Source organism: Alternaria novae-zelandiae (genome assembly GCF_023758075.1).
Source record: "Alternaria novae-zelandiae strain BMP 2774 chromosome Unknown scaffold_35, whole genome shotgun sequence".
Taxonomy (NCBI): Eukaryota; Fungi; Ascomycota; class Dothideomycetes; order Pleosporales; family Pleosporaceae; genus Alternaria; species Alternaria novae-zelandiae.
Window position 1 is genome coordinate 1 of NW_026056995.1, and position 13347 is coordinate 13347.

The following is a 13347-nucleotide window of genomic DNA, read 5'->3' on the forward strand; positions in this document are numbered from 1 at the left end:
TAAAGTAATTATAAAGTTTCTAATAGTTAAAGAGTAGTGTATATATCTAAAAGAGCTAACCTATTAGAGTCTAGAGGTAGAAAGCCTTTTATATATAGATTAGAAAATCTAACTTTATCTATTAAGTCTATTATAATAGACTCTAGTTCTATAAAAATAGATAAAAAACTAGCTTAACTAGAGTAAGCGCTAAAGAGACTAAGAGGTAGGCTATCTAAATTAGTAGCCTTCTCTTAATAATTAATATAGCTATAAAATTAGCTAATAGCTAAATTCTCTAAAACGCGCTATAGTAGAAGAGTTATAAATAAAGAGCCTAAGTACTCTCTTTTTATAAATGTCTATTAACTATTAAGACGCTCTAAGAGCATAGAAAAGTAGCCTACTTAGCCTAGTAATTAACTAGAGAGTAATAGCGCAAGTAGCGTAAATATAGTAATTATAGACTTAGTTAATAAGTAAGCCTAGATTAACTTTTATAAGACCTACCTCTCTAGTTTTTAAGAAGACTAGAATAATTAAGCTAGCTATAAAACTATAAACTCTATTATTATAGCTACTACGCTTAGTAAGTATAAGCTAAAAGCTACTTACTAATACTATAATAATCTCTAAGAGCTACCTAGATTATAGAAATAACTAATCTAGTATCTAATATATATACTCTTTAAAGATGCCTCTAAGAGAAAGATTAATTAGCTAAGTAAGAAGAGAATCTAGACAGAAATCTATAGGTTAAAAGCCTAAGATTAGCTACTTCTATTAAAATAGGTATAGACTTATAAGTATAATTAGAATAGCTATCTTCTTAAATATAAAGCTTAAATTATAGTTTATAGTAATCTCTAGAAGAAGAACTTAATTAATATAACTTATATAGTAATACTTACTATAAAGTTCTTCTACGCTATAATAGTAATTACTACCTAGAGTAATCTAGAGATTAAATAGTTTAATATTGTAGAAGTGTTTCTTAACGCAAAGATTATAGTAGAGAACTTAGTAATTTATAAGATACTAGATAGCTTTAGAAAGCTAAAATTATATATATAGCTTAACTACGCGCTCTATAGATTATAAGACTCTTTACTATTATAGTATAAGAAGTTCTTAGAAACGCTAAGAGCTATTAGTATAATAGCTTCTTAAGAAGAGCTCTATCTTTTCTTTAATTAAGAATATAAGATTCTTATTCTCTTCTACGTTAATAATATTCTATTACTCTATTATAAGAATATAAAGTAATAAGTAATAGCTATATAGGCCTAAATCTCTAGTAAGTATAAGATTTAAGATTAGAGAGATATAAAGTAGTTTCTAGGTATTTATATAATTAGAGACTAATATCTAAAGATAATTATACTTATTTATAATATATATATAGATAAGATACTTAAGAAGTTTAAGCTTAAGAATAAATCTTTCTCTCTAATACCTCTACTGTTAAAGAAGCTAATTAAGAATACTAGAGAAGTAACTAAGCCTAAGATTAAAAAATACTAGAAAATAGTTAGCTCTATACTTTATATAGTAATTATACTCTAACTAGATATAGCGTATACTATCTTAAAGCTCTTACACTTTCTTATAAACCTAAGTAATAAGTATAAGAAAGTTATAAAGTAAGTAATTATATATCTTTATTATACTTACTATAATATAATCTAGTATAGTAACTATAATAAATCTAATCTAATAATTACTAAAAACGCATTCTTTACTAATAATCTAGAGACTTACTAATTATCTTATAGCTATATTACTATATTATATAGAGGTGTAATCTTTTAGAAAGCTATAAGGTAAAGTATAGTTACTACCTCTACTATAGAAGTAGAGCTACTTACTCTTAAGTATACTACTAAGAAAGCTATAGTACTTAGGCGCTTTCTTAAGAAGCTAGCGCTTAATCTTAGAGAACTCTAGACTATCTAGTGTAATAATTAGTAGATAATTAGGCTAGTTATTAGAAAGAATAAGTATATTAATACTTAGCTTAGGTATATTAATATCTAGAATATATAGCTATAGTAGAAATATACTTAAGAATTATTTAAGGTTAAGTATTTAGAGACTATAATTATGCCTATAGATAGATTAACTAAATTACTTATTTAATAATAGTTTAAGAAGTTTAAATAGCTACTTAACTTATAAGATTTATAATCTTTAATTCTTAAGAAGTAGATAGAGTAGATAGATCTTTATTTAGGCTACTACTATAAAGATTAATTATACCTAAGCTAGATCTTAGTTACTCTAACTAGCGCCTAGTTATAAAGAAGTAATTACTAATAATTAACATAAGTATAAAGTAGATAAATTATAAAACTTTTCTACTAGACTAATTTATATAGCTACTAACTTACTAACTACTATAGCGCTAATTTCTCTAATTATAACTCTTATAGTTATTCTTATTAAAGGTAGACTTACTATTTTAGCTATTCTTAAAGTTCTTAACCTAAGCTTATAGATAAGTAGTCTTAGTAGCTTAAGTCTATATATAAATCTTAAGCTATATCTAATTATACTTAGTACGTAGTAGCGCTTTTACGTACTTAGCCTTAGCTAGCTAACACTAAGTATAGTAATAGAATCTATTACTTGTAATACTAGATATAGAGCTATTAGACTAGTAACTATATAGCTAGAGATTATAATAATAAGAATAATTATTACGTAGCTAAAACTAATAATTACGCTACTAAGACTAGTAGTTATACTACTAAGACTAATAATAACTATACTAATTCTACTACTAATTCTATAGTAGCTAGTTTCTAAATTAAGAAGCCTATATTTAGAAAGTTAGTAGTAGTAGCTACTAGAATAAGCTTTAATAATAATAGTCTAAGTATTATAGTATTAGATTAAAGGCTATAGGTAGATAACTCTAAGTAGAAATTATAGGTAAAGGTATCTAACTACTACCTATATTAATCTCTCTTATTCTCTTACTTAGTATTATAAACTTACTATAAGCACTATATTAATTAGAGTTCTAGAGAGTTATAGGTAAAGTACTCTTTAAGCTCTTCTTACCTAAAAACTTAGAAGTTCTATCTAATAATTTAGCTAGTATCTTAGAACTACTCTTAGCTTCTTTTTTCTACTTCTTATAAGTGTAGAGATCTTAGTAGAGCTACTTATAATACTTAATAGTGTTCTTAAAGCTCTAGCGCTATTATTAAGTTAGTAAAAGATTAAAAGAACTAAAGAAAAGAGAATTATAAACTTACTTTAGAACTATAGTAATCTACTAAGCTTATAAAGTAATTATATAGATCTTAATTAGTAGTATAGTAGTTATAAGAGTTATAGAATAAATAATACATAACCTAATAGAGTTACTTAAAATAATTAGCTTTCTAAATATTATTAAGAAGCTACTAATAAATATAACGCTTATACTTAAAAACTTAAAGAGCGTTATAGTTAGGTAATACTCTAACTTACTTACGCTAATAACTAGTATACGTTAGATATAGATAATCTAGAAGAGTTTTAGACGTAAAAGCCTTACTTTTAGACTTTTTATAAAAGTAACTATAACTATAACTATTACTTAGAGACGCTTACTTCTCTTAATCTTAAGTACCTTAGTTCTTAACGTAGTTAGATTACTAAAGGCCTAAATTCTAAGTCTAGAAAGTATTATTAGTAATAAAGATGCTACTCTTAGAAATAAGCTTAATAGTCTCTTAGACGTTCTAGTTATTAAGATTATTAAACTAAAGAGCCTTATAATCTAAGTAGGTACGCTTAGCGTATAACTTTAATTACTTATAATTCTTATAGAAGTTATTATTACTAAAGCTACTAGTTATCTTAAAGCTCTAACTTAGTTAAGTATTAGAATTTATAAAGCTCTAAGATAGTTAAGTATTAGAAGCCTAATTACTTTAGGTAAAGCTACTAGAGAATAGGCTATTAGCTACTATTATTCTAAAAGAGAAAAGTAGAATTTAAGTAGTAGTGTCTTTAAGTTAAGCGTAGTAGAGAGATTAAGCGCTTAACTATAAAGCGCTATTAAGTAGAGCGCTATTATACTAAGCGCTATTACACTAAGTGCTAGCTTATATATTATAATTACTACTACTAAAGATATTATAATTAGAGTGTAGAACGCTATTATAGTAAAAGCTAGAGCGCTAGCGCTTATAGCTAGAGTTAGAGTTAGAAGTTAGGTTATTAAACTAAATTATAATAGTTAGCTATTAATTTAAGTATAAAAGTAAGAACTTACTATAGTAATAGAGAAGATAGAGAAGTAAGTAGAGTAGAGAAGTAAGTAGAGTAGTATATTAAGTAGAGTAGAGAATTAAGCGCAGAGGCTTAAGAGCGCTAAGACTTAAAAGCTAAGAATCTTAAGTAGATAAGTTAATTAGATAGATAGCTTAATAGCTTATTAGCTTAAGTATCTTAATAATATAGAAGTAAATAATTATAGTAGAGAAGAGAAGAATTAGAAGACTTATTATTATAAAGTTTCTAATTCTAGCCTAAGCGCGCACCTATATAGAAAGCTAGCGTAGCTTATTAAGCTATTAATTATACTATAAACTTTACCTAGAAGAGATTAGAAGCCTAGATCTTACTATTAGAATTATCTCTTACTAGTTAGATACCTAGATTTTTATAGCTATTAGCTATATTCTAGGCTATTATAAAGTAATTTCTAAACTAATAGAGTTAATTTCTAGACTATTAGGCCTTATTTAAATAAGCAAGAGCTTACTACTATTAGTGTTAAGTATAATTAAACGCTTAGTTAGGCTGTAACCTACTACTATACTCTAGATTCTTAAGCCTAGACTCTACTAGAGTATACTAATTATAGTAGATTTAATAGAATTAGTTTTAGTAAAGTAGATTAATACTTTTACTACTTTAGAGAGTATATTAAAGTTAGAGAGTAGTTATAATTACTTAATTATAGACACGTAATTACTTAGCTCTTAGGTATATAGCTAGAGATTTTATTCTAACTTTCTTTTAGAGTAGATTAATTATAATATACTTAATTATCTTTAATTATTAATTGTCTCTAGCTCTAATAATAGCTAATAGAGCGTTTCTTCTAGTTAATAGAGAACTACTTTAGGCTTAGCTCTCTAATAAGTATTATAATACTTAGCTATATCTATTTAATAATAATCTTACTATAATATAATAATCTATAGTTTACGCTCTTATATTTAATATTAAAATAAGTATAGCTACTATTAGTTACTAGGTTTACGTCTTTTTTCTAATCTTAGTAAGCTACTAGAACTCTTAATATATAAATATTATACCTTAGAGCCTTAATTATATAAAAAGAATTAATAATATCTATATTATAGAAAGAGTATTTAAGGTTTCTATATATAATATTCTAGATATAATAAAATTACTTATACGTATCTTAGAAACGTTTTAAAATAAACTAAAATAGTACTATAATCTTTCTAATAAAGTTAAGTTCTATTAGTATATAGTTTCTATTACTTACTTAGACTTATTATTACTTCTTTTAATTTTAGCTAGTAGCTAAATTTCTAAGTTAGCTATCTATTAGTTAGTAGATTATCTTTAGTAGTATATATTCTACTTTTATATTAAAGAGAATCTCTTTAAACTTTTAGTTAGAGACTTTATTTTATATAATACTTTAATAAACTAGTACTATATTATTAAGTATAAGATATAGAAAAGTTACTTAGTAGATACTATAAAGTAAAGACTTATAGTTTATATAGTAAATTAGCACTTTATAATAATATATTAATAGTTATAAGTTACTATAATAGCCTAAACAACTATATATACTAATAAGAAAAGTAGTTAGAAAGGTAACTAATCTAGAGATAATTATTCTAATAAGTTTAAGCTATAACTTAATAATAATAAGAATAATATAACTATAAAAAATACTTAGCTAGTTAAATTTATTTAGTAGTAGAATAAAAAAATAAGAACTACTCTCTACTAGAAATAGAGAGCTTCTAAAAATAATTCTAGTCTTTATAACTATAAAGTCTCTAATTCTAATACTACTAGTTAGAAAATTAATATAAATATAGATATAGATATAAATATAGCTATAGATAGAGATAGAGATAGTAGTTTAGAATTTAGTATCTCTATACACAAAATTTATACTAGACTAAATACTTAATACTATATTTTTTAGAACTTAGTATAACTTTTTAATTAAATTACTATTAATAGTAAAGTTTAGAGATTAGTAGTTAACTTTAGAAGACTATAAAATAAAGATAAAATATATATATATAAAATATATTATATTTCTCTAGATTTATTTACTAATATAAGTATAACTATAATAAAAAACTATAGATATATATTTATATTATCTCTTTTTATTAAATAGAGAACTACTTTAGAAATACTCTAATATAAATTTAATATAAATATTATATAAAAATATATAGTATCTTATAGCTATATTAACTTTATTCTTATAGTAGATCTACGCTTTTCTACTAATAAAAATATTAGTATATTTAGTATTTATTACTAGCTAGTGCTAAATAGTTACTATAAAACTTATAATTTCTATAAAAATAATAGTATAGTAAGTAACTTAAAGTAGTATTTAAGTATTAAGAGAAAGCTTTTTTAGCTTACTAATACCTTTTCTAGCTAACTAAACTTTCTTAGTACTAGACTTCTTAAAAATTTTTAACTTAAAAGTTTTTTCTATATTAAGAATAAAAACTTTTAGTAATACTTTAAAGACGCTTTCTTTAAGCCTAGTATTACTATTTTATTTAAATTCTAGTAAGTAAAATAATATTATAAAAACTTATATAAAAGAATACTAATAGCTATAGCTTAGTATAATATCTAATAGTATTTATTTACTATATTTACTAATTTTTATAAGTATTATAAAAAATATCTAAAACTTTAAGCTTATTTTAATAAATAGTAGTATAATAATATTTTTTAAGTAATAAAGTAAGCTTATAGTTAAATCTTCTAAAGATAGTAGTACTTATAGTAAAAAGCTTTAAGTTCTTCTCTAAAATACTTAACTATATTATAACTACTATAGCTTAGTAAAGTAATACTAATTACTTATTTATAGTATAAGTTATATAAATCTTACTACTTAATTTATAGCTTATATAAGTTATTATAAATTTTATATAGTACACTACTTCTAGAACTTTTTTTATATTAGAACTCTACTTAAAATAATTACTAAAAAGTATAAAAAGTATTAATACTATATTTTATATAACTAATATATTAATAAAAGCTAAAAGTATAATACTTTTAGTAAAGAATATAAAACTTATTAAAAAGAAGGTATATAGTATACTTAATAAAGGTATATTTATTTTAATTATCTATATTAATATAATTAGTAAAATATATATATATAAGCTTATTATAATAATAAGTATAGTAATAGTTATTTAATAACTTTATAATATAAGTATAAGAAATAGAACTTACTTTGTGTTAATTTACTTACTATGTACCTCTATCTTAAGAGATCCTCGGTACTTGTCTTCTGTCTCCTGTTTCCACGGTTGTGTATCAAGCCAGGCCTTGATCATCTCTGGCGACATGGGCTTCGCGTCGTAGATCTCGTAGTTGCTTATCTGGTCCGGCGGTCCAGGTAGATAGTGTATGACCCTGTAGACCCCGTCTTTGCCGATGCAACCAATGCAGTAGCTATCTTCATGGTGTTTCGCTGATTTGAACATGGCGTTGAGCTGTTGTCTGCCAGTCTGAGCTTGCGCAGGTTGAGTAACACTATTACTGCTATTGGGGTTTCCGTCTTGAGTCACATTTTCTAGATGTGGGTGAGCTTGGCTTGGTTCTTCACTCTGAGGTGATCCGCCTTGGGGAAGCGGTAGTTGTGCACTTGGCGAGGACATGATCGTTTCGTTCTCAGTGCCGGAAGGATGCTGCGCCTACTGCTTCTCCGAATGTGCGTCAGTAATCAGTTTGGGTAAGAAGAAGAGCTTCAGATAAATCTCAACAAAAGTTTGTGTTGACAATGGAATTATGTGGTGGTGAGAGCTGTAGGCAGCATCTTATCCGCGTAATAAGCGACGTATGCGGCGTTGACCAATTGGTCCTCACATGACGTAGCATCCAACAAAGACAGCACGGCAGCCTATGCGGATATATATTGCGTTGTATTACATCGGTCTCCTATGAAAGAGTCGCTGGCGCTTTCGCATGTGACACTGTCCAAGTAAGATCAGAGAAGATGGGAACCTTCAGCAGTTTGCAAATGCAACGGGGAGGATGAACACGCGGAGTATAACTGTGTGGAACGGCTTTTATGCGGCCTGCAGCTGATACAAAGACGTAATTTCATCGTAATTGATCATCAAAGCAGACCTAGGTAGACCGTTACTCTCCACGAACCTAAGTGTAAAGCTCCTCAGTAAGCGCATTCAACCCCATACCCTCCTGCGCAATATCCTCTTCCTTCAAGAAAAGCAACGGCATCTCCACCAGATTCCCCTTGATCGTACTCAGCACCTCCTTAACCTCCCGGACACCCTGCTCGCCCTGAGGAAAGTTCTCCGCAACAACGTGACCCCACTTGTACAAACTCGGCTTCTTGTTCTCCTTGGCCTTTTGGTCCTGGCCGAAGAAGCGCGAGTAGTACTCGTCGTATTGCTTCCAGTTCTTGACTTCGTCGCTGGGGACCGGGTGGAAGATTTTGCCGAAGGCTTGCGTGTTGGTGTGGGCGCGCCAGTTCCAGAGGGCCTGGAAGTCGTCGGAGAGGGGGTCGGCGACTTGGAGGTCTTCGGGGGAACCCCAGTCGTATTGGTTGGGGACGCCAATGGGCTGGTAGTTGGCGTCTGGGCGTTCCATGTCTTGGGGCTTGAGGAGACCGAGGTGCTTCCTGAAAAGCTCTCTGCGGAGACTGGCTGCGAACTCGGACGCGCGGTAGGGTCGGCCATCCATGTATGAATCGACGGTCTTGGGGTCTTGGATGATGATTGCAATTTCGGAGTCGTGGTCGCCGAGCTGGGAGCGGTCGTTGAGGTTGGCAGAACCGCAGATGACGATCTGGTCGTCGGCGATGAGAAGCTTGCTGTGGATGTATAGCTCCTCAGATACGAAGGCGTCCATCTCATTTTCAGCAGAGCCCTCCCAAGGTACACGGCGGATGTCCTCTCCACCAAGCATGTAGCACTCGCTGACCGTGTCCCAGCGCCCATCACCAAGACCTTGTCGGCCACCGATCTTGACAGCTTCCTGCTGGTAGCGGTCGTAGTCACCGGGTCTGCCCTGACTCTGGGGGCCACCGTCATACTGCTGGTGTCCAGAGGGAGGACGACCGGAGCCATCCATCTCATAGACCCCATACTCCTGGGTGGGTGGTGGGCGGTAGGCTTCGTAGCCACGCGCGTTGTCATGCGCTGCATCGTAACCTTCTTGAGCCTGGTTGTAAGAGACACCACTACGTTGCTCCGCCTCCTTCATGACCGCGCTGGAGTTGATGCGATCGTAACTACGGAGGTTGTAGAATCGGATGTAATCCATTGGGTTGAATCCAGCCCTAGCGATCTCTTCATAGATGGAGTGACCGCCACGGTTGATGGAGTCGTACTGGACTGTGTGACATCATCGTCAGCATAGCAAATGCGGAAGAGACGAATCAAACTTACACTCCATGATGGCTCGAGTGCCCAATGCCTCGTCTAGCTTCAAGTCTCCAGCAAAGGCAGGCACTGCAGGAATCATAACGATCATCTTGTACTTCTCACCGTTTCGTGCAGCACGAACGATGCGCTCAACCATGGCTGCACCGATCTTGTTCTTGATCGGCTTCTGCTGATCTCCAGTGGCGGTGATGAAGAACTGGTTCTCAATGTAGATGAAGTGCTTGCTGTTTTTGATAATCTCACAGTAAGCATTTTGGATGGAGTGCTAAAGAAGTTGTCAGTTCGTGTTCGCACAATCAGAAGTACTACTGACCTCAGTAGTGACCAGGTTGTGGCTCCATTTGGCAGAACTGCGTGCAATCTGACAATCCACGCCGCCCCTCTGAGAGCTGTGTTCTGCATGCGATTGTTGCTGACCGTACTGTCCGTGCTCTTGGCCGCCATACTGTTCGAATTTGCTCTGCATCTTTTGGCGAAGATGCCCCCCAGCACCGTGTCCGAACAGTCCTCGCTCGCCCTCCTCTTCGCGACCAAATCCGCGTTCGCCCTCTTCTTCGCCTTCCAATCCTCGCTGTTGTATGGAAGGTGCCTGTTGAGCTCCGCTGCCGGTGTCCGGTAACCTGGTGTATCTGGAAGATTTGTGAGAATACTTCTCGTCATAGATGAAGTTCCAACGTTGGGCAAAGTGAGTACGAAGATCCTGTACTACAGGACCGGAGAGACACAGCGCTACATCAGACCATCCCATGCGAGAGCTTTGGGTCCTGTCGAGTTTGTTGTTCTCCCAGTGGGTCACGTCCTGGAAGTCTACTCAGTGTCAGCAAACATCACCGCCTCGTGTAGGAAGAGACCGCCTATCTGCCGTCTGACAGCCCTAGAGTACGACGATGACTTACCTAGCATACGAGCGTTGTTGAAGTCTTGACCTGGGAACACAATTCGGTCGATGTTGCCGGGATGCGCGTCAGCAATTGCGTGCTGGTTAGTGTCCCAACGACCGTAGCAAAGATCCAATCCTCCCATGAATGCGATGTGACCGTCAATCAGGCAAAGCTTCTCGTGATGAGCCCAGTACATGACAGTACCCTCGTGAGCACCATAGATCGCCTTTAAACCGTCTCCAGGAAGCTGGGCAAGTTTTGCAGGTGTGAAGGACATGTTCTTCATCGACGCAAAGAAGGATGACTGCAGTACCGCCGCATCTGGCAAATGGTCGGGGTGTCGGAAGACACCAATGTTGGGGTGGAGGTCCTCCAAGTGGTGTTTGGTATGCGACGAGGAGACTGTAATAGGAGGGGCAATCAGCGGATCTGTCTTTTCCCACTCTTCAAGACTTTTGAATATAACATCTAGGCCGACCCGCGTAAGGCCTTTGGTAAACCTATCCGTCGAACTCGGTAAAAGAGAATGAAGATAGTCTGGTAACGTTGGATTCAAAAACTTACGAGTCAGGGCTTGTGTAACCTCCTTGTACACAATGATGTTGACCTTGACGCCACGTTCTGCTGCCGCATGCAGCAGTCGGTCGACCCGGTACTGCTGGTTCTTGGCGGGCGGTCGGCGAAGATACAGCTCGGGAGAGAGCCACCAGTCGAGGATCCAGATGGACTCTTTAGCGCGCTCCAAAGCTATGGAGACGGCGTACATATAGCTACACATGTCAATTGTATTCGTGTATGATATGTGGAAATGGAAAACTCACCTGCATCCGTCAACATACCACTTGGTCTCGTTGCCATGTCGTTCAGGCGCGAAGCTCAAGAAGCGATGTTGTTGATGGTACTCTTGCCCAGGCTGTGGCTGTCCACCCTGCTGGCCTTGCTGTTGATATGTACCCGGCGGGGGCTTCTGCGCGTTATCATCGCCGGATATGGCATCCTTGAGGTCGGAAACGAAGCCGTGGAGAGGGTCGTGGATCTTCTTGAAGAACGACATACCGCCGCTGCCCTGGTTTGAGGATGAAGAAGCGGGCTGGTTGTTCTGCGGTGCTAAGGTTAGGAATTTGTAGATCCAAGACAAGCTTCTAGATACGCGTCCTGTCCCTGCAGCAAGCTAGGCGGTGTAGAATAGGAACGCAAGATACGCGAAGACAGTGAATGACGAGGCAGCCCGACGCTATGACTGTCGGGTAGTGGGGCAATTCCACTTCCTCAACGACGCGATACACAGGGAGCGTACAATGACAGCATGGCGTTTCAGAGGAATGTACTGACCTCTTTTCTGCCAAAGCCAAAACGCCGACCCATGTCGCCTATAAGGCCGCGATCTCCCTCGTCGCCCTCCTGCCCATGGTAGTCGCCATATGCCAGATCATCGTCTCGGCGAGACATTGTGCCGGATTGAGGCTTCTGGTGGTTTGCCACTCAGCGCGAAGGATGTAAAGTGGACGGGGTGTGCTGGAGCTTCAGAGTTGGAGCTTGAGGCCGAATTGACCCCGCGTCATCATCTCAGCGCGACGGACCACGCACATCCAATGCAGGGAAGCCCGAGCGTGCGAGCTGAGCATGTGAAACAGACACCAATGGAGTGCGCGCACCCTGATTTCCGTCTCTGCTGGCCAGGCGCGTACCGGCGCTAGGATGCAGCATGTAGCCCCTCATAGCCCTGGAGTACCCCACTATGTACGGAGCTTCCCCCTCTTGACAGCTTCGCCATGCTGCGCGACATGTGGTGGGAGCAGTTCAACCACAATATCGCATTGCAAACACCAAAGAGAACTGTAATAGAGCTTTCCTAGATGGTACAAAGCGCCCGCTCAAGAGTCCACACAACTTGTGGGCCGCATGGAGATGCGGCAGATGCACATGGATGACGTACCCTTGTATCATCGGCTGCTTGAGAGCGGTTCGGTAGCTGGAGAGCTCCTCCTCTTATCTGCCCACGTCGTTACACAACATCGTTGACATAGCCGTCTCCTCAATTTGCTATATCTTTCGCAATGGCTTTCTCATCTCGTCTTGCGCTTTCTGCCAGGTTGGCCTCTCGCACATTTGGATCTATACGACCTGCTGTCCCTCTCACAGCTACCCGCTGCTTCCACTCCACGCCTATCGCCATGGCGCAACACCCAATTGCTACTTTGAACGTAAGGAGAGAACGAATGTTTGTCGGGCGACGCTAACAGTCGCATAGGAAGAACTCATCCCTCGTTTGCCTCCCTCCTCCCCGACCCTCTTCGAAGCAAAGAAGAAGAAGAACCTATCTTTCGAAGCCATCGCAAAGCACGTCGGGCGCGATGAAGTAGCAATCGCCGCTCTCTTTTACGGTCAAGCCATGGCATCCGCCGAGGACATCAAGAAGCTGTCTGAAATTCTAGAGATTGACGCTGGGCTGATCGAATCGCTTGGAGGCTTCCCTAACCGAGGCAGCACGCTCGACATGCCACCAAAGGACCCGACCATCTACCGCCTATACGAGATTGTACAGAACTACGGACAGGCTTACAAGGCGGTCATGCACGAGAAGTTTGGTGACGGCATCATGAGTGCCATTTCCTTCAGCACCAAAGTAGAGAAGGAGACGGATGACAAAGGCGAATGGGCCAAGATTACGCTGAGGGGCAAATGGTATGTGATAGTCCATGTATCCTTAACGGCTACTGACAGACTTCTAGGCTCCCATACTCGCGATTCTAGTCGCATCGTAGTAGCAACCAAAGATGTGATCCATGCCAAGTATAGTCTCTTGTAATTGT

At 36.1% G+C, this 13347-nt stretch overlaps 2 protein-coding genes across 2 annotated transcripts; one reads left to right on the top strand and one right to left on the bottom strand.

Annotated features, from left to right (window-relative positions):
• Nucleotides 1-8400: 8400 nt before the first annotated feature.
• Nucleotides 8401-11983, bottom strand: J4E88_010515 (uncharacterized protein; the record flags this gene model as incomplete). The annotated part of the gene is made up of 6 exons (XM_049404106.1): nt 8401-9602; nt 9657-9918; nt 9967-10460; nt 10550-11304; nt 11356-11633; nt 11867-11983. 6 exons carry the CDS (start codon nt 11981-11983, stop codon nt 8401-8403), a joined length of 3108 nt encoding a protein of 1035 aa, XP_049250071.1.
• Nucleotides 11984-12708: 725 nt separating this feature from the next.
• CYN1 (Cyanate hydratase) lies at nt 12709-13288 on the top strand (the record flags this gene model as incomplete). The annotated part of the gene is made up of 3 exons (XM_049404107.1): nt 12709-12738; nt 12786-13219; nt 13267-13288. The coding sequence occupies 3 exons, from the start codon at nt 12709-12711 to the stop codon at nt 13286-13288; spliced, it is 486 nt and encodes a 161-aa protein (XP_049250072.1).
• Nucleotides 13289-13347: the final 59 nt, after the last annotated feature.